At 50.9% G+C, this 24,683-nt stretch overlaps 10 protein-coding genes across 10 annotated transcripts; 7 read left to right on the top strand and 3 right to left on the bottom strand.

The window, feature by feature from the left end:
• Nucleotides 1-141: 141 nt before the first annotated feature.
• Nucleotides 142-884, top strand: MMS2 (E2 ubiquitin-conjugating protein MMS2; the record flags this gene model as incomplete). Its single annotated transcript, XM_076634307.1, has 5 exons — nt 142-151; nt 241-380; nt 470-595; nt 672-751; nt 824-884. 5 exons carry the CDS (start codon nt 142-144, stop codon nt 882-884), a joined length of 417 nt encoding a protein of 138 aa, XP_076485740.1.
• Nucleotides 885-1,551: 667 nt separating this feature from the next.
• Nucleotides 1,552-2,399, top strand: JCM6883_003321 (uncharacterized protein; the record flags this gene model as incomplete). Its single annotated transcript, XM_076634306.1, has 4 exons — nt 1,552-1,579; nt 1,652-1,738; nt 1,811-2,047; nt 2,143-2,399. The coding sequence occupies 4 exons, from the start codon at nt 1,552-1,554 to the stop codon at nt 2,397-2,399; spliced, it is 609 nt and encodes a 202-aa protein (XP_076485739.1).
• A 3,731-nt stretch (nt 2,400-6,130) lies between these two features.
• JCM6883_003320 (uncharacterized protein) lies at nt 6,131-7,340 on the top strand (the record flags this gene model as incomplete). Its single annotated transcript, XM_076634305.1, has 6 exons — nt 6,131-6,343; nt 6,420-6,526; nt 6,596-6,774; nt 6,858-6,938; nt 7,019-7,031; nt 7,190-7,340. The coding sequence occupies 6 exons, from the start codon at nt 6,131-6,133 to the stop codon at nt 7,338-7,340; spliced, it is 744 nt and encodes a 247-aa protein (XP_076485738.1).
• Nucleotides 7,341-7,640: 300 nt separating this feature from the next.
• APS2 (Aps2p) lies at nt 7,641-8,395 on the bottom strand (the record flags this gene model as incomplete). Its single annotated transcript, XM_076634304.1, has 4 exons — nt 7,641-7,795; nt 7,922-8,042; nt 8,134-8,265; nt 8,372-8,395. The coding sequence occupies 4 exons, from the start codon at nt 8,393-8,395 to the stop codon at nt 7,641-7,643; spliced, it is 432 nt and encodes a 143-aa protein (XP_076485737.1).
• A 549-nt stretch (nt 8,396-8,944) lies between these two features.
• Nucleotides 8,945-11,956, top strand: PRD1 (metalloendopeptidase; the record flags this gene model as incomplete). Its single annotated transcript, XM_076634303.1, has 11 exons — nt 8,945-9,436; nt 9,534-9,617; nt 9,699-10,317; nt 10,377-10,435; nt 10,535-10,572; nt 10,664-10,741; nt 10,900-10,986; nt 11,087-11,191; nt 11,264-11,603; nt 11,684-11,787; nt 11,869-11,956. The coding sequence occupies 11 exons, from the start codon at nt 8,945-8,947 to the stop codon at nt 11,954-11,956; spliced, it is 2,094 nt and encodes a 697-aa protein (XP_076485736.1).
• A 213-nt stretch (nt 11,957-12,169) lies between these two features.
• On the top strand, nt 12,170-12,385 carry JCM6883_003317 (double-stranded RNA binding motif domain-containing protein; the record flags this gene model as incomplete). The annotated part of the gene is made up of 1 exon (XM_076634302.1): nt 12,170-12,385. One exon carries the CDS (start codon nt 12,170-12,172, stop codon nt 12,383-12,385), a length of 216 nt encoding a protein of 71 aa, XP_076485735.1.
• Nucleotides 12,386-14,860: 2,475 nt separating this feature from the next.
• On the top strand, nt 14,861-15,812 carry JCM6883_003316 (ribonuclease III domain-containing protein; the record flags this gene model as incomplete). Its single annotated transcript, XM_076634301.1, has 3 exons — nt 14,861-15,127; nt 15,207-15,703; nt 15,773-15,812. 3 exons carry the CDS (start codon nt 14,861-14,863, stop codon nt 15,810-15,812), a joined length of 804 nt encoding a protein of 267 aa, XP_076485734.1.
• A 674-nt stretch (nt 15,813-16,486) lies between these two features.
• JCM6883_003315 (uncharacterized protein) lies at nt 16,487-20,676 on the bottom strand (the record flags this gene model as incomplete). The annotated part of the gene is made up of 9 exons (XM_076634300.1): nt 16,487-16,552; nt 16,619-16,827; nt 16,899-17,048; nt 17,117-17,496; nt 17,556-18,196; nt 18,267-18,488; nt 18,553-18,656; nt 18,735-19,982; nt 20,619-20,676. The coding sequence occupies 9 exons, from the start codon at nt 20,674-20,676 to the stop codon at nt 16,487-16,489; spliced, it is 3,078 nt and encodes a 1,025-aa protein (XP_076485733.1).
• A 418-nt stretch (nt 20,677-21,094) lies between these two features.
• On the bottom strand, nt 21,095-23,027 carry BNA4 (kynurenine 3-monooxygenase; the record flags this gene model as incomplete). The annotated part of the gene is made up of 5 exons (XM_076634299.1): nt 21,095-21,684; nt 21,749-21,821; nt 21,893-22,096; nt 22,175-22,319; nt 22,411-23,027. The coding sequence occupies 5 exons, from the start codon at nt 23,025-23,027 to the stop codon at nt 21,095-21,097; spliced, it is 1,629 nt and encodes a 542-aa protein (XP_076485732.1).
• A 1,226-nt stretch (nt 23,028-24,253) lies between these two features.
• JCM6883_003313 (uncharacterized protein) lies at nt 24,254-24,676 on the top strand (the record flags this gene model as incomplete). Its single annotated transcript, XM_076634298.1, has 1 exon — nt 24,254-24,676. The coding sequence occupies one exon, from the start codon at nt 24,254-24,256 to the stop codon at nt 24,674-24,676; it is 423 nt and encodes a 140-aa protein (XP_076485731.1).
• Between the last annotated feature and the right edge of the window lie 7 nt (nt 24,677-24,683).

Raw genomic sequence — 24,683 nt, 5'->3', positions numbered from 1 at the left:
GGCGTACTCAGCGGTGGATCGTGTAGTCTGTGTTCGTGCCGGTTCGGGTAGGCGAGTCGTGGAGATGTGAAGAGATCGAGATCAACGTCGACTCTCTCTCCTCTCTCCCTTTCACCTCTCACTCACTCAAACGCAGTCATAATGGCTAAAGGTACTCTCTCCCTCCTCCTCCCGTCCGGCCAGCGCTCGCTAACACCCAGTCTCTCCGTTCATCGCGTGTCATCGCCTCGTCTCGTGTAGTACCTCGTTCCTTCCGACTCCTCGAAGAACTCGAAAAAGGTGAGAAAGGCATCGGGGATGGAACGTGTAGTTATGGATTACAAGATGGGGAAGAGATGAGTATGGAACGTTGGAATGGGACGATTATTGGACCTGGTCATGTAAGTCTCTCCTCTCTCTCTTCCCTCTCTTTCTCGCGGAGGGGAGCTGACAACAAAGGATGGGATGGGATGGGATGAGGACGATTTAGACGGTTCACGAGAATCGAATTTACTCGTTATCGATTTTCTGTGGACCGAAGTGTCCGGATTCACCTCCAGAGATTACGTTCTTGACCCGAATCAACTTGCCTTGCGTGAATCAATCCACCGGCAAAGTCAGCATCTACTTTCTTTTCTCTCTCTCGAGATGGAAGAAGGAGAGGAAACTGATGCAGAAGGAGACGAGCGCAGATTGATAGGAATCGATTACCGATTTTGTCGAATTGGAAACATTCTTATACGCTCGAGACTATCCTCGTAGAACTCAGAAGGTCAGTCACATTCTACTCTAGTCACGTAGTCCCCCCGCCTGTACTAAGTGGAGGCGTCGCTTTTTCGTACAGGGACATGGCTTCACCAACGAATCGAAAATTACCTCAACCCGCTGAAGGATCTTCTTTCTAGGCGTCACGTCACTCGACCGAGTTCTCGACTCGTCATTCAATCGTCTCCTCTGTGGTCGTGTCATGTGGCTAGAAGAAGGGAGGAAGAGAGAGAGAGGAGTAGATCTCCTCCATTCTCGTTTGTTTTCGTTTTCGTTTTCGTTTTCACCATTCTCTCGCTCTTCCTTTGATGTTTTCCCTCCAATCTACGAATGGACCTTTTCAATTCTCTTCCCTTCTCTGTCTGTGTGTCTCGCAATTGAACTTTTCTCGCAAGCATTGCTCGCTCCTCCCTTTCGCCGTTGGAAATCGTTGCTTCCCTTCCTTTCTTTCCTGTCGCTTGTTTTCTCCCGATGGCGTCGATCGTCTCGATCTTATCACGGTGAGTCTCTCTCCTCTCTGACATAGCTTGTCAATGGGCTCAATTTTCTGCGCAATCACAACAATCGAGGTTTCAAATGGGAATGTTCTGACTCCCGAGCGACCTGAAGACGAACTGTGCAAGATGCTGGATCATCGTGGCGAAGCACACTCAATCACCGTTGTCGAAACAGTTTGTGTAGGGAAAAGCTGGGACCTCGTCCAAGGATTTTCTCCGGACGGCGAAAAAAAGGGGATCCAACGTGAAAACCAAGCCAAAGCCCTCTTTCTTGCTCTCTTTCCTTCCTCACTCTTGCTGCTCGTCAAGGATGTCGGCACATCATCGTAATCGTGATGGTGAGTCGCGTTCAAATGTATTCAATGGCTCTGCATGTTCTTCGCTCATTGATCAAATGCTTTTCCGCACAGATCAACGTTCACTATCCGACACGGAGCAGGACAATCAATTACTGAGCCCCGAAGAGCAAGACTACGGTTGGCTTAGGGATATCGTCTGTGAGTGCTCGCTTCGAGGTTCGCGAGAAAAAGAACGTTTGATCTGACCCAGCTTTTGTTGTTGCGATTCAGTCCCGCCATTCTACGGCCAAGTTCTGGCAGTGGCACCGGACCAAGAAGCGATGAACGAACGGGCGGAAAACATGAGGGAGGATGTTATCAAACAAGCAATGAAGCACGGATTCGCGAACGGTGATTCTGTCGGAAACGTTTGGGATTACCTCGCCCCGAGACAACGTCACGGAGGCTATGCCAGCTTCTTGGAATGGATAGAGAGGAAACGAAGCTATGAGCGAATCGTCGGAGACCGTAAGTTTCTCGTTTCGTTTCGTTTCGTTTCGTGTCTTCAGGCGTCTTATTTGCTGACCCTCACTCCTCCTCGCTCCTCCTCGTTCTCGACACAGACGCAGCTCGCGAGCTTTTGAGCTACGCTGCTCGCATTTTACTACACGGACAGCCGGGACTTGCACGGGCTAATCAAATTGAAGAACGCCAAGAACAATTCCTCCGTATCTGCCAGCGTGAGAACTTCACTGGCAATCTTCCCAACCTGATCTGGTCGACTATGATTCAACTACGAGCTGTAGTGCCGTACCTTAGGTTCTACCACTGGGAACTCGTAGACCAAGCTGCCCGAGCTAAGATTAGTCGAGGTTATTGAGCATCGAGCTGTAATTTGATGAGCCCGTAGCACCGTTTTGATCTATCTATTCGCGAGGACAGATTGGACCTTACATGAGACGTCGACGGCTGAGATCTCACGAACAGAGAAGCCCGATTCCGAAGCGAGACGAGGGTTCATTTCACTTGAGCCAAACCTCGGTTCTTCCCCTCCGGGCGCCTGTGAGCGTTTCTTCGAGAACTGTTGGGTGGAGTCACTTCGAGAGCGCAAGATCAATCACAATGTAGGGCGGTCGAAGAGGTACGGATTCGTAAGTCGAGCGAGGAATAACCAAAACAGGTTTGCGAAACCGTCGGGACCGAAGCGAGAGTAGCGAGAGATGGAGCAAGAGATGAAGCAAGAGACGTGTGAGTCTCGAAGATGAAGATCCAATCGGAGCAGCCGAGTATTGGCGTCGCTGGATTGAGGAGTCGAGAAAGGGATGGAAACGAGAATATTGAGGAGCAAGGAGCAGGATTGACGCGAGACTGGTGTTGACTCAATGTTGTCTTCTAATGACGAGCGTAGAGCTGTCGGGATCGGAGTCAGTAACGCTGCGAAGCCGGATCGAGCACGAGGTAGAGAGGGGAGGAAAGCTCACTTCGACGAAGCGATTCGAAGTCGCCAATTCTTCGACGGGGCCAGTTCGCTCGCACGTTCGGAAGCTTTCGAGAAGAAGCACGAGTCGATAGATCTTCCGGTCGCAGCGCCGTGTGATGAGTGAGACCTCTTCTCCTCCTCGATCAAATTCCGCTTCCCTTCACTCACGGCGAGCCAAGCGAGCCACGGCGACTGGCGCTCGATTGTTGGTCTGAGCCTTTTGTTTCCATTCTACCTCTCCCCGTCGAGTTGCTGGTCCGAAAAGTCGAAAGAGGTCGAAAAGAGATCGAGCGAGTCGGCAGCGATAATATCTCGGATCGAGATTCTTGGCCGCTATGAATGTTGAGATCGGATGTGAGATTACTTCTAGCTGTTCAGGTGTTGGTCGAAGATATCGAGTGAAGCGGAAGGAGGAGAGAAACGATTCCCCAAGTTCGCTCTCTCTCGCTCTCGACGCCCAGCCACTCTATTTCGATCATGGCGATACTGTTCGCTCGATCATCCTCTACGCCCCTCCTCTACCGCTCCACGATTCCAGCAAGCTTGCCAGAAACACTCAACTTTTCATCAATTCGACACTCCCTCTTCCCCCCGACTCGCCTTGCCGCCTACCCAAGTAGGCGTTGAATGAGGAACGGCACTCGTGCAAGCTCGACCTGTGTCCTTCGCGCCCTCGCCGTCAGATTGACTGAATTATCGCTCCTCCAACAACCTCGACTCGACGCAACTCTCGGTCTCCTCCTCCCGCAATCAGATCACTCAGAGGATGGTGTACGCTGCTCGGGATGACGAGTGTCGCTCGGGTATGTGGGAACGACGGACGGATACCAGGGTGGGATTCAGACGTGATGCCGTCGAAGATGTTCGGGATTTCAACAGCCCGCGACGTGAGTTCGGAGATTATCCCGCGTTCGTGGAGTGGATTAAGAAGCGACACGACTACGAGAGAATCATCAGTGTCAGTGAGTCTTAAATTCTGGGTTTTCTCCTCGCGAGTGTTCATTCTCCTCTGACTCCTCTTCCGTCACTGTATCAACCAGCCCAAGAACCACTACAGGGTTTGTTTTATCATCTACAGAGGTCACCTCCCGGAAACCAACCAACCGGACACCGAGCATTCTTCATGGCAAGTTGTGAGGCGATAGGTCTCGAAGGGGATCTCGCTTCGAAAGTTTGGAGTTTTCACCTTCACCGTCAAGATATCGGATCCTTTCAACAGTTTTATTGCTGGGAACTCGGACAGAGGACCTTGAGGTCGGGACGGGATCTCGTAACGAACCCATTCGCTTCTTGAGTCAATGGTATCCGTAATATTTTGCAACGTTGGCAAGGCGACTCTAGTTAGTCTCATTGATGCAAGCCGCAAAGAGACCCTCCACTTACGAGATCGAGAGCAGTCACTAGAGCGATGAAAAGTCGCTGTCGGCGATTGACTCAGATTGACGACTTTGGTTCGAGCTTACCTCGTCTCGTTCCGAAGATCGTAGCGTCGAAGAGCCCACTCTGACCATCGTCACCTCGTCGAGCCCTATGAAAGGTGAAAGTGGGCTACAGCGAGTTTGGATCGCGCGACTCTCGAACCTCAGTCGTCGCTCGGATCTCTAAAAGTTCTCGATCTTGGCCGACTCTGACTCTGACTCCGTCTCTCTTTCTCTTCTCCTTCCCTCCTTCATCTTCCGCCCTGAAATGCCTGGTACGAGAGAATTCCTCCTCCTCTCGCCTCATCCGAACATCGCCTGACCTCGGTCCCTTGTTCCTTTAATCTCCCTGCAGGTTCGCTCTCCGATGAGGAGCTTGCGTCGAGGACACAGTACGATCAAATCTTGAATAAACGTGCGTTTTCCCCTCTTTACCGCTTGCCGCCCGTCTCCTCGGGTCCTGATTCGCATCACCTGCCCCTCTCCTCAGTCGACGCCAACCTCAGAGCAGTTCTCTTCGAAAAGAACACCGATCAATTGTTGGACCTATACGAAGAAAGAGTTTCCGCGCTGAAGCTTGAAGCCCTGAAAGCGTGTCGGGATTTAGGGGTTAGACTAGCAGCTGAAATTTGGGCTGCGAATGTCGGTCAAGAATCCAGAAGATCGTATGAGTCCTTCCGTGCGTGGAAGCGAGGAAGAGACGCGCGGATCAGAACAGTTTAGAACGGGGAATCGAATGTGATTTACGAAAGGTGGCCGGAACGAAGCGAGAGATGAAACGATAGCTTGGATGTTCAAGAGCGTGTGTCTACGAGAAAATCGGAGCAGCGAGAGCAGACGACGGCGATAGGGCAGCGACAGCCGTCGACGGCGACGGAGGCCGTCAGGAGGAAGACCACGACGAGAAGTATCGACGAAGAGGAGAACTTTTGTCCAATACTGGCGGGGATTCGAGGTTGCCTGTCTACTGTTAGTAAACAGAGCCTTCTCGTATGTAGTCAGTAACGCTTCGAAGGCGATGAGCAGACTGAAAAAGGAAAACTCACAGTTGCGAAAACGAAGCTGAATTAAAGCTCCTTGATGCGATTGATCCATTTTGAGCGCCGTCTCTCGTACGCTTCGAGCTTTTCATCAGCCGTTTCGACATGCTCAACTTAGCCGTCACCTGGAGGCGACTGACCGAACCAACTCTTCCTCACTCAAACAACCCTCGACCTTCGCCTTTGAGACAGCTTCTGAGCTCTTCTCGTGGGTTTGCGTTTCGTACCTCTGCCGACCTATCACTCAGGTTCTCCTCTGCGCCTCGACCTCTTGCTCCCGTCCTTCCGCTTCTGCGTCATCGATTCGTTACAGCTTACCCGGCCGCCGAGGGAAGTCGGCTCGCATAGCGAATTGGCTCAACAAGCTACGAGAAGATCGAAACCGGTCTGTGTTGTCGTGCTGATCGTTTGCCGAAGGGAAGGGTGAGAAGGAGAAGAGCGACCTTGGGTAGATTGTCGGCTTCGAATCGCTGATGTAAGCTTCCCTAGGCGCCCTGGCTTCTCTGTGCTGGTCGCCGGGGGTGCAGATGGGTGCAGAAGGGCGAAGGAGACGTGGGAGAGCGGAAGTATACCTCATCCTCACGTGATGTTTCCACTCTCGTCTCCGAAGAGTCCGAAAGCTGACTAACTCTCCTTTCTCCTCCTCTCTCCCTCCTCCCTACTCACTCCAGCAATGTCGACTACGACCTACCTCATCACTGGGTCATCCCGCTCCCTCGGCCTTGGCTACCTTCGTCAACTCCTTATCTCTTCCCCTTCCATCCGTGTCATCGCTGCTGTTCGCGACCCCTCGAACGCTTCGCAACTCGATGCCGCCGTCTCAGAGTTTGGCAAAGACCGCGTGTACGTTCTGAGGTGCGATGTAACTGATCCAAAATCTACTCAGGTCAGTTTCGCTCTCTCTTCGTATCTCTAACCGTTCGTTCTCGTCAGACTGATGCAGAGTTGTTGTGTATCGACAGGAAGCAGCTCGCACACTCGAATCGTCAGGTTTCCTCATGGACGGAGTTCTAGACGCCTTACTAGCGAACGCAGGAGTTCTCGGAGGAGGAATGAAAACCGCTTCTCAGTTGCTCGTTTTCTCACTCTCTTCCCATCTTCCTGTCCCGTCACTGACGCCTTTGACCCACTGCGATAGTGACGAGGAAGATTTGACTTACTGTCTCTCGGCAAACTTGTATGGCGTCATCAACACAGTCAACGCTTTCCTTCCCTTCTTACGAAAAGGTTCGAAGAAACAAATCTTCGTCACTTCTTCGATCGTCGGAAGGATCGGAGTTGATTCGCCGTTAGCTCAGGCTCCCTACGCTGCGGCTTGTGAGTCCTCTTCGCCTTCGAGCTTCTCTTCGTTTAGAATAGGTTTCAGAGCTGACGAGAGTGATCGCGAGTGCGTTCCGTAGATGCGATTTCGAAAGGTGCGGTTAACATGTATACGACGAAACTTGCGAAGGAATTGGCCGATGATGTATTCACCGTGATTCGTGAGTCTCGTCACTTTTTCGTCTGTCTCGCTAATTGCGATTCAAAGCTCACCTCGAGCCTCGTTCCGTCTCGGCTGTAGCTTTCCACCCCGGGTAAGTTTCCGATAACCCTGTCTGACTTCCTCTCCTCGGGACCAGAGCTCGCCGTCTCAGAGGAGCTGACTCGAATCGACGTTTTCGTTTCCCTCCCCTCTTCTCCGTACCCTTTCCCTCTTCCTTCTGTCGCTCGATCTCCCGTCCGCAATATGTAGATATGTCAAGACCGATATGAACGGTAACGTCAACGGAGATCTCGAGACCGACGAAGCTACCGAATCAGCTACGAAAAACATCTTCCTCAGAGTCACAAAGGAGGACAACGGGAAATTCCTAGACTGGGACGGTAAAGAGTTGGCCTGGTAAATAGAACTCGTCAACGAATCAAGAAAATAGAAGGTAGTGCCTTAGTTAGTTCCAAGAAGTGAAAATTCGCAAAAGCATCGATTCGCATCAATCTATCCCGAGATTCGCGGCTCTCTGTCTGTGACGTCTGCCCAGTGCAGAGAGTTCGAGAGATACTGTTACATTCTACAACTGATCGAGAGTAACGACTGACACTGACAAAGAGCTGAACCAAACAAACGACGAACCTCTTCTCCCTCTTGATCTCCCCTCATCCTGTCTCCGTCCAACCGTCCACACGATCTTCCCAGATGCGTCCGCTCAATCCAATCGTTCCAAATACTCCAATCTCTCCAAAATAACCTGTTTACTAGTCTCCTCGATTTCTCCCGCCAAGAACACCTCGTCCAGAATCGCATAGACCTTGTAGAAATTGAATACGAGGTCTAACTCGCAGACATTCGAGAAGAATGCATCTGTGGAAGCAGCACGAGGTTAGAGTCAGACATCCTAGCTTATGTTCCGTTCATTCGCCGCGAATCGAGAGAAAGAAGGAGCGGGGAGGACGGGAGGAGATGGAAGGGAATGAGGGGAGAGCTTACCGAGTACTTCAACGAACAAATGTATAGCCTCCAACCAAATCAACTCGTTATCGTTCGCATCGACGCAGAAACTGAAGAACAACCCTGCGTATCTTCGATACACGATTTTATGATTCCGGAACTACAATTCCTCGAGGCCTATCCCATCGTCAGTCCCGTTTCATTCTTGCACGGAAGATGATAAGGAAGGATAGGAGAGAACCTTGACGAACCTCGACGAAATTCGATTGATATTTCTGATCCCTCGGCGCGATTAACCGATGTACCTCCCCTCGGATCCGGATCTTCTCGTCGTCTTCATAGGGGACGTAGAATTTTGATAGGCGGGTTTTACCTTGACGATTCTGGAGCAGCGTGTGCGAGAAGAGGGAAAGAGGCAGACAGAAAGGGAGGGAAAGTCTAAGATCAGCGAGAGAAAGCGGGAGGAAACGGAAGGGAGGGAAGACGTACTTGTACGAGGATGAATCGAATCATCGCCTACACTTCGTGAACGGGGAGACAGGAAAGAGGCGGAGAGGGGAGGTGGAGCCGAAAGATGGGATTCGGTCGGGGATAGGGCAGCGATCGAGTCGGCGGGGAGGATGTAGCTGATCACAGCTGATTTGTACTGTCTAGACGTCCTCAGAGGGTGGTCCGGTCGATAATGCGAGTGTAGCAGCGATTCAGAGATGTAAACTCGAGAACTTCGTGACGTGGACCTGTTCAAGCTGTCTCGCGTTCGGAGGTTCCGGTAGTTCCGTAGAGATAATGTCGAGCGTGTCGGAGTCGTACAGACGAGTTTGTCGAGGTGGTGACGAAGCGAAGGGAGTCAGCGAACTTCTCTCCCCTTCTGCTTCTCCTCCGCGTCAACCCATGCTCGTTCGGATCAGTAGTACCAGAAGTATCAAGCCTACTACCGCTCTCTTACGCTCAGCTGATCGACTCACCCGCTTTCCCCTTCCCCGCTCACTCCCTTCTCTCCCTCCTTCTCCTCTCCCCTCTCTTCGACGCACCTTCACTACGACCCCTCGCTTTCAATCCATCATGACCTCTTCTACGTCTACCCGCGAATACGTCCCGGCTCCGGTCCCTCCGCCTGCCTGGACTTCAATCACTCCCGAATCGATTCCTTCCACTCTCTCCTCCTCGATCTCGACCTCCGAGTCCCTCCTCTCCTCCATCGTTTCCCTCCCCACTTCCGAACGTACCTTCGAAACCGTGATCCGACCCCTCGCCCTCCGAATGGGTGAAATGGATCGAGAAATCGAACCCTCCCTCTTCATGCAATACGTCGCATCCGGTTCTAAACCTCTCCGTGAAGCTTCAGTCGCAGCCGACAAGAACCTCAACGAATGGAACCTGAAATCGTTGATGAGGGTCGATGTGTATCAAGCACTTGTAGATGCCGAAAAGCACACGAGGGAGAATGGGGTCAAATTGAACGACGAGGAGGAGAAGTTGATGAAGAGGATGGTGTTGGATAGGAAGAGGAATGGACTGGGTTTGGATGAGGAGAAGAGGGATGAGCTGTTCAAGGTGTGTCAACAACTTTCTTTCTTCGAGATGAGACAGGAGAGCGACGTAGCTGACTCAGAAAGGAACGACGATGCGATGTTTTGATACGTCGAGATAGCTCAAGAAACGTATCATGGGTCTAGAGATTGACTTTCAAAAGAACTGTAATGAAGAAGAGGGATTCATCCTCTTTACCGCCGAAGTAAGTTCATTTCTCTGCGGCTCTATACTCCTAGTCTCCCTTCGCCCTAGTCCACCGAAGCTTATCCACCTCATGTCATAGGAACTCGAAGGAGTCCCCGAGGACGTTCTTTCCGGCTACGAGAAAGTTACTGAAGACGGCGTCGAGAAATACAAGATGACCTTCAAGACTCCCGATTACACGCCCGTCATCAAACAAGCCATCAACCCTCTCACTCGTAAACGTGCGAATCAAGGCTTCGAATCGAAAACCATTCAAAACGCTCCCCTTCTCTCCGAAATCGTTCGACTTCGCCACGAAGCGGCTCAACTCCTCGGCTACGAATCTCATTCGGCCTGGGTCCTCGAAGTCAACATGAACAAGACACCTGATCGCGTCTTGTCGTTCCTCGAAGATTTGAAGGAGAAACTCACCCCGCTCGGACAGGCTGAAAAGGAGAAATTCCTCGCTCTCAAGAAGCAAGAATTCGAAGAGAGAGGGTGGGGATGGAACGAGGAAAGGGATAGTCATTTGCGACTATGGGATTACCGCTACTACGATCGACTATCACTCGAGAAAGAACTCTCGGTGGACGAAAATTTGCTTCAAGAGTATTTCCCGGTTAGCCATGTCGTACCGGCCGTACTCGACCTTTACAAGGACCTCCTTGGTATCGAGTTGGTCAAGGTACCGAAAGAGGAAGGGGAAACTTATCATGAAGGTTCGTTCCCTTTCACTCGGATTCGAGACGAGCAATACTAAGTGATGGGTAATGGACAGATGTAGAAATGTTTGCGGTCTGGGAAAACGGACAAGTTGGGAAAGAGAATGCATTCAAGGTGAGTCAAAACACATTCTTTCGCGCAGCTCTCGTTTTGTCGAGCCCGTCCGTGGAGCAGGCGATTGACGTTTCTCCATCGCCATACTGTCTCGTGTAGGGCTATATCACACTCGATCTCTTCCCTCGAAACAACAAGTAAATTCTTCTTCCTCTCTCGCTCTTACTCCGCTCCTTCTGCTTTTCTCCTCGAGCTCGGCACTAATTGTCGATCGCGTACTGCTGCTAGGTACGGTCACGCCGCAGTATGGGGCTTGATTCCGGGTTGGACTGACAAGGATGGAAAACGTCAATATCCGGTCGTAGCGTGAGTCTTTCGCTCTTTTCTTCCTTTCCTTCGTTTCCTGCGTCCTTCGTCCGCCGATAGTTCTCGACCCTCATCCATTCTCTTCCTCCCTCTTCTTGTTCCTGTACGTCTACTCGTTTGACCTTCGAACTGATTCGTTGTTTTTTTCTTGTCGGTAGTATGGTCGCAAACTTGGCTAAACCTACTCCATCTCGACCCGCATTGATGAAGCATCAAGATGTCGTGACGTTCCTTCACGAGGCAGGGTGAGCATTTCGCTCCTCTCTCTCCTCACTGTTGCTCTTCAAGATCTCGCTATCGTGTCGTCGCAGAAACGAAAATTGACCAATTTGCGCTCGATCGTAGTCACGGTTTCCACGGCCTTCTCTCCGAAACCCAATTCTCCAGGTTCCACGGCACTTCCGTTGCTCGAGACTTTGTCGAAGCTCCCTCGCAGATGCTCGAAAACTGGTAAACTCTCTTCTCTTCTCTCTCCATCCCTTCTCTTTCTTCTCTCTCTGACTCAGGCACTGTCGCTCACAGGTGCTGGGAGCCCTCCGTCCTCTCCGCTCTCTCTTCTCACTACCTCCGTCCCTCCGAATCTCTCCCCTCTTCTCTCGTTTCTCCACTCCTAAAATCTCGATCTCTCAACCAAGGACTCTTCAACCTCCGACAACTCTTCTTCGGTCTCTACGATATGAAACTCCATACTTCGCAATGGGACTTGTCGCCTGAAGGTCAAACGAAATTATGGAACGAATTGAGGCAGGAGGTCAGTTTAGTCGAGGTGGAGGAAGGCGATGAGTTGGTCGGTGGTCAGAGTGGGTTTGCGCATATCGCGGGAGGCTATTCGTCGGGCTACTACGGGTACTTGAGCTCTCAAGTGAGCACACCTTTCCGAGCGCGAGAGAGCGAGGAAGCGAGAAGGCAACACGAATCCAACTTGACGATCTTCCTCCACAGGTCTACTCGGCAGACATGTTCGCGACGAAATTCGCTTCCGATCCGATGAACGCGGAAGCTGGAATGTCTTATCGTAGAGAAATCCTCAAACCTGGTGGATCTCGGTCAGTTCTTACTCTTATCTTTTCGTCTCTACCTCGGATGGTTCTCTGACTGAGTCGATTGGACTGCGTTACCTCGTACAGGGATGAGATGGATTCGTTAGTCGCTTTCTTGGGTCGAGAACCTACGAACAAAGCATTCCTCGAATCATTACTCGGCAAGAAAGACTGAATAGCTAGTGTTATTCCTTACTACTCGAGTCATCGTATAGCAGAGCATGTGAATACTAAGCAAACAGTCGCAATTCTCACGTGACCAAACGAGCTCCGTCTTTTCTTCCGATCGAGACCCGAACCCTGCTCATGCTCTGTGCTTTATTCCCTTTCAGCAAAGATCCCTTCGACTAACTTGTTTCCTCTTTCTCTCCACCCCTCCACGCGGCCTATGATGTCTCTATTCGGATCCAACTACATTGGTCTCCTCAACGAACGAATTCAACAGAGTCGACCCGCTCCAACTATGGAGGATTCTTACACCTCGGTCGGAGAGGCGCACCTCAAAACGTGGACTTGCACTCTCGTTATCTCGTCTGAATCACGTCGTGTCGAGTTCGAAGCTGAGGGAATCACGAAGAAAGCGGCGAAACAAGCGTACGTCTGAAGTCCTTTTCTCACATTGGACGACTACTGAAGTTCTTCGGTTCGGTTTTTTTTCTCCAGGGCTGCTTGTAAAGCCTGCGAGGCATTTGGTCTCTTCGGAAATTCTGCTTCGTCGTCTTTAAGCTTGATGTCGCTCTGAGCTTTCTCGGTAAGAATCGATTCTCTCCCTTTTCTTCCCCAACCTGTCCTTCGCTGCTTCACTTCTCACCTCGCAGATTTGGATGATCGCGCTATCGACTCTCTCACTCCTACTTCTCGACTCCCGATTCGGAATGCGAACCACAACGGCGGTTAGACTCAAACGGTGAGAAACATTCTTTGGGGAAAGATACCGTCGAAATCGAGGTTTTGCATGGAGCTTAGATAGGTGCTTAAAGTGACCATGTAGGAGGAAGGAATGTAGTGAGGTTTTTAGAATCGTAAACTGAGTTGGGGTCCGCAGAAGCAAGAAAATGGGATCTCGTCGAGAGTTTTTCCGGACTCGCTGAGCTTCCATGCGGGTCTTGAGCTGTCCGTAGTCATTGAGGACATCCCCTGGATTTGGAAGCGACAATGTCGGTTAGCGACGCTCAGGAGTTAGGAGCCTACGCAAAGATCGCTGCGAAGCGAACGCGATAAGGTCGCGAGCGTTTCTGCTGTTCTTCCCTTTCTCTTCTCCCATTCACTCACAACATGAGGATCCATCAATCCTTCCGGAACCTCAAGGCATTCGACCTCGCTACCAACTACATCGGAATCCTAAACGAATGGCAGCAGCGCTGGCCCACTTTCGTCCGATTCGAGATCAATACGTTGGGCAAGGTCCTCCTTGGGTGTGCGTCTTGTGGATAACTCGAGATGGGAAGAAGAAGGCTTTCACTACGAGTGGCACGAGCAAGAAAGCAGCTAAGAATGGATGAGTTCCTTTGCGTTCTGGAGGAAGAGATCCGTGTGTTGACCAATGTTCACCGCGAAACAGAGCTGCTTATCAAGCTTGCGTCTACTACGACCTCCTCTAAGCGCTTGTAGGTGGTTCGATGCGAACCTAGGGGGGGTTTTGGCTGACGGAGTTTGTTTTGTGGCTTAGAGCGCTAAGGCTTCATCTTGCTCCCATCCGACACCGCTCCCTACATCTCCCTACGATGCTCCAAGAGCGTTGTTCTCCTTCTCCCCTGTTTGACATGGGAGAACGACCCGAACGATTCGAGTTCTGAAAGGTTTCCTAGATACCTTTCTCGACGGTTTCGATGAGATTTTGACAGTCTCTACGCAGGAGGGCTGCTTATCAACACACAGCAGGCCTCCTGCGCGATAGAGGACTTAGTCTTGTAGCTCTTTGTTAGATTTCTGAGCAATTTGAGGTTTTGAGTAGAATTTTGTTCGGCTGCGAGAGAGAATCTACTCGAAAGTAGTGCTGAGCAGTAGAGACAGTGATATGAAAAAAGAGAACGATAGGAACGAGCTTGCTCCGAGCTCGTAAACGGAAGTCTTCAAAAGAAGGATGGGGTTCGAATTTCAACCTCAGGGCGGTAGGAAAGCGATATGATCGTTTCGAACCAAGTAGCACCCTCGTCCATCAGAGCTTGAAATGATAAGCTCCATTTCACGTCGAGTAGGCAGCCGAGTTGACGGTGAAGCAAGGAGGGAGGGGGGGGAACTAAGAGAACTGATCGGGCCCAAGAATCTTCGAGACACCGAGCCAGAACAGCGGTATGAGATAGCTACGATGGATACAGGAATGTATTAGCCTGACCTGTCTCCTCAGAACGAAGCACAGCGGACTCACGACGAGAAAGACGGAGTTCTAGATGGAGGAAATGAGTCGAGGAAATTACGTCCGCGAACGACAGTCGAGGGTCGTTAAGCACGTAGGTAGTTTCGGCACTGTACTAGCTGCAAGCTTGAAAGTTGTAGGCGGATAGGCTGTAGTCGAGAGTGAGGAGAAGGAGGAAAAGGTTCGCCGAGTTCGGGATCGTTTCTTTGTCCCTGACCACCTCCTCGACGCCTACGAATACCTCCATACCGCCTTCCATTTGCTCTTGTTCAACCTCTAGCTCCCGATGAACCGAAACGACTTCTCCCCGCCCGTTCCCCTACAACTGCCTCCCTCCCGTCTCTTCGGTTCCGCTCCGGACCCAAATAGCGCCGTAGTACGAGTGTAGATGACTGGGTTACGGCGGACAAGAGCGGCCTTGAGCTGGCGCGAGTTGAGGAATGCGGCTCGTGCGTTGATGGTGAAAGAGGACAAAGAGTTCGCACGAGTCCCCTCTCTCTTCTCTACCTCCTTATCTTCCCCGACCCGTCTACACCGCGCCACGTACCACCTGACGAATCACACTACTCTCGCGCAACCGACCTCGACCTCCGCACGACTCGCTTTCAATTCTCTTACTTCCAGTTCCTTCTCTCCCCCGGCTCGCTCTCGACGCTGTTCACTCGCTTCCACCTCTAGCCCTCTCACCCTCTCCCTGATCCTCCTTCCTCCCGCCCTTCGATCATGGCTCCCTGCAACAACACGGGTATTGCAACGGTGCGAGCGAAACTTGCCGAAGTTATTCCCAAAACAGCGTTCCCTCCCCTCCCGACTCTCAAACGTGACGATGAATGGAGAACTCACACGAGTTATCGAGCGGCAGTTCATTATCCATTCGAGGCGCCAGAGGACGAAGAGATGGCGGATTACGAAAGGTTAGAACACGTTGGAGATGCGATCCTGGGGGCAGAGGTCTCAATTATGATCCACGAGAGATTCCCCCGTCTCGTAGTTGGACTCCGTTCAATTGAGCTCACTTCCTCTCAGTCGATAACAAAATTCGAAAACTGATACTCTCCCTCGTTCGTAGCTCGTCAAAGCTTCGCTTATCGCAAACACCACGCTCGCTCTAATCTCCGAAGCTCTCGGACTCCCTCCTCGGCTCCTCTCCGCCGCTGCCCAAGCGAAACAATTCAAATCAAACACTTACATCCGAGCCTGCATGTTCGAATCCTTCCTCGCGACTCTTCAAGAAGAACAAGGTCCTGTCGCTCTCAGAAAATTCCTTCGAGGTATCTACGACCCAATCCTCGGAATCGCCGTCGAAACTTACCGCCCCTTCCACTCTCACTCGAAACAAGTCGCATCGGATCCTTCGATCAGTTACGTAAACAAAATGATGGAGTGGAAAACGGAGAAAGGTCACGCGGGAGACAGAACTCTCGATTGGGTGAAACGCGCGAGCGGAAGACCCGATCAGGCGACTTGGATCGTCGAATGCATGTTCAAGGATGAGGCGGATCCAAAGTCGTGTGAGCCGAGAACGACGAGTGGAAGTCATTCGAGTGTTCGAGGAGCGAAGAACGCGTGAGTATTTCGAGGCTTCAGTTTCCTTGTTGAGGGTCCACTGAATTCCTCGCGATATCCACTTTCTAGTGCTGCTGCGAACGCCTGTCTGCTTCTCGGCATCGTCTGATCCGAGATAACTCCCAAAACGAACAGGTGAGTCCTCGTTTCCCGTCTCGCGAAAGACGAGAAGATGTGCTGACACATCTCTGCTCAGTTCTCTTGCTCCGCTCGCTCACAGATATCTCCTCGTTCCCTTCGATTCACTCTATCTCGCAAAGCAAAACCTACCTCGCAAAACTACCTCTCGTATTTTATCTAACTTATTCTCGTGCTCGAGCCTCAGTTTATTGGTCTTAACAATCGTTCTCTTCTCGTCTTCAATGCAAATTCTCGTCTTCTTGTTTCCGCTACCGATCTTCGAGATATCCGGTCACTCCCGAGAGCATCGAGAAGACAAGTGTTGTCGAAAGAGGTTGTGGTTTTGCAGAGGACCAACTCTCTCACTCGAAGAGAGCGAGCGAACGAACGAGAGCGATAGAACGATATAACGCGAGAAGATAAGTAGAAGCTGGGATAGTGATGGAAACAAGAGAATCTCGAAATACAATAAGAAGCGAAAAAAACTGACTGACGGGCACAGAACGAGAACTAAAAAAGAAGAAAGGAACGATAAGCGCAGCATAGCGTAGAGTAAGATAGAGGAAAAAGAAGTGATATATGCGAGAGTCAAAGCTAAGAGGCTAAGAGAGAGAGAGAGAGAAAGAGAAGGGTCTATTTTTCCGCGCCACGAGACGATTCGAATTAATTGGATTTCGATTTCGATTGTTGTCGAGCGGCAGCGATCAAGGGGGCGAGAGTCGTCAGTGGCTACGAAAGTCACAGACTCTGGTCAGTCTCGGGATTTCGGGAGAGAAGAGGAGAGAGATAACTTACTTGAGCTTTTTCGAAGAAAGGATGTTGCAACAACTCTTTCGCGTTCGGTCGTTTATCTGCATCTACCTCGAGTGATTGTTTCAAGAAATCTCGGAAGACGACGCTGAGTTGTTCCGGGTTGCTAATCGTCGGAGAACCGTTCGTCGCGATTAGGTAGAGTGCTCGCAGAGGATTTTCGTTAAGGTAAGGTGGTTCTCCTTCGACCATTTCTAGCAAAGCGAGGAGTATACGAGGATCAGCTACTGAGGGGGAAGGATAAGGCCGGAGAGAGAGGACGTACCGATCGCCATGATACCGAGAGACCAAACGTCGACTTTCGGACCATACTCTTTCCGAGTGACGACTTCGGGAGCCATCCAATACGGAGTACCGACCATTGTCGTTCGTTTCGCATCGTCTCCTTTGATCCGTGCACAGAATCCGAAATCCGCTGCAAACACGACGAAAACGAGACTCAGTTTCGATCCTCAGAAAGCGAGAGGAAGCGAGAAGACTCACTCAATTTGATGTCACCTTGTAGTGACAAGAGGATATTATCACTCTTGATATCCCTATGAATCACATCATGTTCATGTAAATGTTTCAACCCTTTCAAAGTTTCCCTCGAAACGGCGGCGATTTGTCCCTCCGACATGATATTACACGTCACGACGTCCGTCAAACTCCCTCCTTCCATGTACTCCATGACGACCCATAGGTCACCTTTCAAGAGGAACGAATCGATGAAATTGACGATATTTTGATGTCTAGATTCTTTCATGACGAGAATTTCATTGATGATTAAATCTTGTTTCGGTTGTTGTTCGAGGTTCATTTGTTTGATCGCGACGGAAAGGTTCGTTCCGACTTGATAAGCGGTGTAAACTCCTCCCGAGGCACTGACAACTCATTGAAAGATTAGCTCGATCAAAGACGAGAGAGTAGAGTGAGAACTGACCCTTGACCGATCTTGACCAAATTCCTATACAATTTTGTCGGATCCGCATCCGTACAAATCGCCTTTAACCTCTCCACGACATCCGCCGCTTCTTTCCGATGTTTCGGTTCTCTCCTTCTCGGTTTCTCCCCCGGACCCCCGGGAGCAATCGAAGGTTTCTTCGTCAACTGTTGTGGTTGCTGAGATTGCTGCTGAGACTGTTGAGATTGTTGGGAAGAGGGAGGTAGGACAGGAGTAGAAGGTTTAGGAGGAGCCGGTCGATGAGGTTGAGGTAACGCGTTTGAACCGTGATTCGAAGAATTCTTGAGACTTTGAGCTCGAGCGAGATCAGTCATCGGTTTCTGATACAGTTGAGGTTGGGAAGATTTGTTCTTGAGTACGAGGGGACTCGTCGAACCGGGAGAAGAGGGAGGTGGAGATCGGACTGATTGAGAACGATCGAGAGACGAAGGAGTGGGAGAAGAACCGCCGCGACGATCTGGAGAACTCGGGAGAGGGAGAGTACCAGATCGTTCGCGTTGGTATTGCTGTTGAGGGTGGAGGGAGGACATTGAAGATTGTTGGGACGGAGGAAGAGGTCGAGAAGGAGGTGCAGGAGCTTTTCGAAGTCCTCCAGGAGGTGGTGGTGGAGGAGCCGCTCTCTAGACAGACGTTGAAAACCGAATCAGCAACTGGCGCAGAAAGCGAGTTAGAGACTGAAGAGAATTCAACTGGTTTCTCAAAGTTCCCAACGACGACATTTCCCTCTCCTTCCGGTCCATGCTTGAACTTCTTCCACACATCGTCCTTCTCGTCCCCTGCCGCAACTCCCATCCCTTTCGTAGCATCTTGATAGAACGCAACGATCTCCGCGACGGCTTGAGGATGAGCCGCTTGTTCTTCTCGTGAAACTCCCGCGTTCTGAAGTAATTGTTGCCATTCTTTCGGTAGACCCTACATCGAACGAACACTCCCGAGTCAGCTTGAGATATGGGAGGAGAAGGAGATAGGAACGTACGGTGAATTCTCCAGTATCGGAATTGAATCCGACATGAGTTAAATGAACAGGATCGTAAGGAGTTGAGATTTCGACTTTTTTGTTCGGTCCCGAGAATACATCCGCTATACGCCATGATGATCCACCCGGTTCTTCAGTCTCTACATCTCAGATCGTGAAGAAAACGAGTGGATGAGACTGACCTAGGAACGAACTAAACCCTTTACTTTTCTTCTCTTTCCCATTGATCGTTCCACTCCCTCCAGGAGTCTCCGTCCCTCCTTTATCTCCACTATTCCTCTGACTCCCTCCTCCTCCACCTGCTCCAATCTGTGAACTCGCCAAACTCCTTTCTCCTCCTCCTCCTGTTCCGGTCGAAGGAAGAATCGAAGGAGTTCCAACATTACTACTATTCCCTCCTCCTGCTCCTGTCGATGAGGTCGAATACGAACCGAAATAATCACCTTCTGGATTCGCAGGCATCGCCGAAGGACTCAAAACCATCCCATTCCCTCCCGCATTGAATCCGCTCGGAGTCGAACTCGAAGAATTGATTTGATCCGATAGGAAAGTCGAATAATTCGTCGCTGCAGAAGTTGCCGGATCGTTCAATAACGAAAAACTAGGTTGTTTCGAATGATAAGAGGAGGACGATTTCGCGTTATTGAGAGATGATGTCGAGGAATTTGAGGAATGGGGGAGAGGGAGGGCTTCATTGAGGTCTCGGAGGGAAGGTGTACTGTTCGAACCGTAAGAAGAGGAACCACCTTGTTGTTGGGGAGTCGAAGCGACAGAAGGGATTTGAGAATGTTTGATATTCGAGTTACTCGGTTGATAAAATTCATTCGTTGAATCGATTAATTCCCAACTCCCTCTTCCCCCATTCCCACCATTCAACGGTAAATTCGGTGAAGGTCTTCTATTCGGACTCGTAGGAGCTGAACCCGTTCCCATCGCCCCACCACCACCACCACCATGTAAAGCACTCGAGGAGTTCGCAGAGGAAGAAGTCGAAGTCGAAGCGTAAGGAGGTCTACCCGAAGTAGGATGATACGAAGATCTCGCAGCTCCCGTCGTCGAAGTTTGTCTAGATAATTGTTGCTGTTGTTGTTGTTGGTTCGGATCGAAGAGATGAGGAGTTGTCGGTTGAGATTGAGAAGAGGCAGTGACACCAGGTGGAGGTGGGGCAGGAGCTACTCTTCCAGGTTTGAATCCCGATGAAGGAGAAGCCGTAGAGGTAGAAGTAGAAGGAATCGGGGTAGAAGTGTAATAACCTCTTGAATCGGGAGTTGAAACGGGTAAAGGCGCTCCGATATTTCGACTCGAACCTCCAGAGGTGAACGCTGCATGAATCGGACTCGGTAAGATCGACGATGATGACGAACTACCGACTAATCCAGCGTTCGGAGTGTAAGAGCTTGGAGCGCCGGAAGTTGAAACGGGTTGAGCACCTGAATCGGGATCGTGGAATTCGTGAGAGAGGTCGAGTTTCGAACGTTTGTGAGGTCGGAGAGAAGGGAGAGATTTCGTAGATCGAAGGAGAGATCGAATTGGGTGATGCAGGGAGGAACGTGAGGAGGAACGTGAAATCGTCGTTGGTGGTTTCGTTGGCGAATGATGATGAGGACGAATCGAGAATCGACGAGGTGACAAGTTGAGAAACGAAGATCGAAATGCAGAAGGTGGAGAGGGTGTATCGTCGTCGAAAGCGGAACGGAGAGGAGAGGGAAGGAATGGATCATGAGGTAGTGGAATGATCGAGATTGAACGCGAGTTACGGCGGCGGGAGTACAAGGAGGAACGAGAACGAGTGTTAGTGTACATTCTGTCGAGCTCGTTTCAAGATATACTTGACGAAGTGGAGAGAGAGGGAGAAGAATCAACATTCAACCAGAGTTTCCATCGAACTCCATCGATCTTGCCTCGTCGATCCAGATGCAAGTACCTCGTTGTAGATTCCATCGTGACCGACCCAGACGAACGAGAGAAGAGGAGCGAGAGGAACGAGGGGGGAGAACAGTCGAAAGAGGGGAGCGTGTTCGCCTTTGCCCGATTCAAACGGCTGAGAGACGCTGAAAGGGACTGACCCGTGAAGTGATCTTGGTGATGTCTAATCGTTGGCTTTGGCGGTGGAACTGGTGCCATTCTGTCTCGCTTCTAGTGAAGTCGTGTTCAAAGTCGATGAGAATGAGGGGAGGACTGAGGGAAACTTCCGGCTATCCCCGGTTGAAGCTGAACTGGGTGAGTACTGTAGACTAGTGTAGTATAATCGAGCTTGAATAGGTCGAGAGTCGATCCCGATGCGTGAGATGAGAATGAAACTTGCAACTCGCTCTCGTCGACCGCTGTCTCGCCTCGTTTTTAATTTAGTTCTCTCCCAAGTTGGATCGTCGCGATAACTTGCCTCATTCTGACGAATAGGAGCTCTGAGTTGCTCTCTGCCTATCGATCCACCCAGCGAGATCACCTTCGCTGCAAAAAAAAAGGTCCCTTTGTTCGCAAAAGACGAGAGCAAACTTCACAGTTCTTCGCAAGTGTCACTATGTCCTGACTACGTCTAAGTCTAATCCACCCTGACCACCCTCAGTCCTCTCCCATATCTCCACCATCCCGCACCAATCACTCCCAATCCAACGATTCCCACAGTTCCTTTCACCAATCTCTCGAGTACCCTACCTTGCCATTCCCTCCTCCTAATAACTTCTTCATAAGCAATCCCACATCTGAACGTCGTCATCCTATACAAACTCTCCCATTTCCCTCCTCGATCCCAAATCCCTCCTCTTTCCCTTCCCTCCCCTCGTTCAGTTTTGAAAACCGGTAGGGAGAAGAATCTCGAGAGGATCGAATCGAGTGAAAGACGTAAGAGGTAGAGAGGAGATAAGACGGACGAAGCCATTTCGGTATAGTTTTGATGGGCTAATTGTTGGATCGCGAGGAGAGACGGAGCGCGGATTTTGGTGTAGGATTCGAGAGCGAGCGATAAGCGTTCTGATAGAGAGGTCGACTCGGGTGAAGGCGCGGTGGGTAGAGAAGGGGATGTCGAGGAGTAAGGGAGAGGAGAAGGGACGAGAGGAGATGGAGAGGCGGAGAAGTGATCTAGGATTGAGGAGAGGACTCGGACGTCTTCGAAGCCACAATTCATGCCTTGACCTGAAGAGAGCGAGTACCGTCAGTGATGTGCACAAAGAGATGAAAGAGCGAGATAAGGACGCACCATAGAAGGGTACCATCGCATGAGCTGAATCTCCGATTAAAAGAACTTTGTTCTTGTAATGATACGGCGAACACTGTGAGGTCAGGACGATCATCAGTCTCAGTCTAGGTCTCCATGACAGACTGATCGCAGATCCTGACTCACCTCGACTGTGATGAGTCCATCTTTCGGGTTCTCCCTCCAACTTTTCAACAAAGCCTCTTCACCCATCAGCTCCAACGCATCCGGGAACTCTTTCCTAAATAGCTCAACTATTGGGTTCTCCCCCTTCGATGAGGACTTCAGCTTCGAATCGAGCGTCTTGAATGTTTCATCATGAGCGAATAACGTCAAAGTGAAGGATTTATCCTGTTCAAATACCTCGTCTCATCAGAATCCGCTCACCTTTTGCAGGACAGCAAAGAGCGGAAGTGAAAGCTGACAGACCAGATTTGCGAGCGCGATCAACATGAATTCTCCTCTCGGCCAGATATGTAGATAATTCGGCTCGATTGAGAACGTAGAGTTGGGACCGGGAGGGATCGATAGTTCGAGGTAGGAGTGAGGGGCGTAGAATTGTTTGTAGTCAAACCTGGCAACGGAACGAGAAGCCGAGTCAGTCTATTGAGCTTGCGAGAGCGAGAGAAACAAGAAAACAGTGAAAATGGGAATGTTGAGCTTACCTCGCGAAAGAACCTCTCATCAGCTCTCTCCTAACTTTACTATAAGCTCCATCACCTCCCACGACGAAATCAAACTCTTCTTCCGTCGTCTCTTCCTCCTTTCCCTTTTCCTTCGAGCTCAACTTCACTCTAACTTTCTTTTCTTCCCCTCCCCTCAAATCCATCTCAACTAATTTCGTCCCGAACCTGACATTTACGCTCCCTCTCCCGCTCTTCGGTAGTCCATCAAGGTGATCGAGCAATTCAATCCCAAGTTGAGTCCTCGAAATCGATCGAATCACTTCCCCTTCTTCTACAATTCCATAATCTTGTCCCATTTTCTCAACTCCTTTCCCTTTAGAAGAGTTCTTGTGTACCATTCTACCCCTCATCTCAATACCCTCCCCTAAAACTCTCTCCACTAACTCCTCACTGACACTTCTCAACGCTTCGATCCCGCGAGGTGAAAGGGCGAGGTTGATCGATCGTGCTCGAGAGGTTGCAGAGGTCGAACGAGGGTCCGGACGGGATTCGAGCAGAGTGACGGTCCATCCGCGAGAGGCTAACATCGCTGAACAGAGGGTACCGACGAGTCCGGCACCGACGACGAGCGCTGTACGCTCTTCCGATTCCGACATGTTGACTTACTTCTTGTTGGGTGAGATCGCAGAGGCCGAGGGAGGGTCGTGGAGATCGGGAGAGGGGAGAAAGCTAAGATAAGACCGAGATGTAGGTGTTGGAGGTTAACGGGCGTCGGAGAGGCTCAAGAGCTTAACTATAGAGTTTCTGATGAGGTTCAAGTGGAGATCGGGCGGATTGGAGGTGGTTGAAGAGGAGAATGTCCACTTCATCATTTTTCGAATTTCCTGATTCCGTCATCTCACTTCTACGAATCGACCTACCCGATCAACCTTCGGTGTGACACTATAGGCCGACTAGACGCTATATGACGGCTTTCAGTAAGCTAGGAAAGGATCCCTGCACCTCCTCGGCTCTTTCGCCAATGCCGGATCGAATCTCTCCTTCAACTTCTGGGATCCAACGAAAGACTGCGCCTTGAGCATGGTAGAAGAGCTAGGTAGGGCTTGGGGGTGAGGGAGACGAGAAGTCTTAAGCTCTTCAGCTCGATACGTGAGTCTCATCTCACTGTTCTTTCCGATTTCTCCCTAGACTCTCAGACGGCTGACACTGCGCTTGTCAGACGCTGGCTAGCGTAGGGTACAGCTCTACGTTTACTCTCTCTGTGCGCGTAGCCTAACTCTGTCTCGAATCAAACCTGGCCTCGAGCAGGATTGCACGTCGAGAATCACGGTGGAAACGTTTCCGATTCTGACCTCGACAACGAGCTCGAGGACGGTGTACCACCGACACTCCGCACGACCACAAGGACAACACTCTCGCTCCTAGTGTTATTCGGGCTCAGAGGTATTGGTCGAGGACGTATCCACTCTTTCTCGCCTCGCTTCGAAATCAATCTCACTTCCCCAGAGCCTGTCCTCTGCCTTCATGCTCCGAGTCACTTCTTCACGCCCATGCACATGAACGCAAACAACAATCTCCGTAGTCTCGCTCCTCCATCACCCTTCTACGCTCGCAGAGCTCAGGCTCAAAAATTCGCTGATTTCGCAGACCGACGAATTCCAAGCTTCGCACCCGTCAAGCTCCAAGCTCGTTCACGATTTACAACGACGGTTGTCAGAGACTCGCTCGTTCGAATAGGCCGCATCACGGGTGAAAAAGGCAAGCCGTAAACTTTTCCCCTTGTCTTTCTGGGCCGCGGTTAAGGGATCCCGTCGTTTCACTCGGGGTTTGAGCGGCTCCACATTCCCTTGTTCCTCCTTCTCTCTCTCCTCCCCACCCGACAATGCATCGACTCCACCTGAAACTGAGCTCTCGAATCCCCTACGCCCGAGCACTCCACTCGAAACCATTCGGTTATCGACCTCCCTCGAAATTCACCCTCCCCGACTTCACGCCCTCTGAACTCTCGAACCGTGTCGAGAACGCATCGCTCTTACGCCTAGTCGAGTCTTATCGCAAACACGCGCATCGAGCTGCTCGAGTCGACCCGTTAGGACTCGCCGATCGTTCTCGAGTCCCGGCTCTCGATCCTCGTCGTTACGGGCTCGAACTCGAAGAGGACCAAGTAAGGGAAGAGTTCGTCTCTGAAGCTTCACCTGAACGAACCGGAGAAGGAGGAGGAGGAGGAGAGAAGGAATTCAACGTGACGGGAATCCTCGATTTCCCTGATGGAGGAAAATCGAAAACGATTCAAACAGCAATCTGAAATCCCT

The sequence above is a fragment of the Sporobolomyces salmoneus genome, assembly GCF_050403485.1.
Source record: "Sporobolomyces salmoneus JCM6883 DNA, S_salmoneus_JCM6883_v1_ctg56, whole genome shotgun sequence".
Classification (NCBI taxonomy): Eukaryota; Fungi; Basidiomycota; class Microbotryomycetes; order Sporidiobolales; family Sporidiobolaceae; genus Sporobolomyces; species Sporobolomyces salmoneus.
Note: the sequence above shows the minus strand (reverse complement) of the source record. Positions and strands in the feature narration are given on the sequence as shown.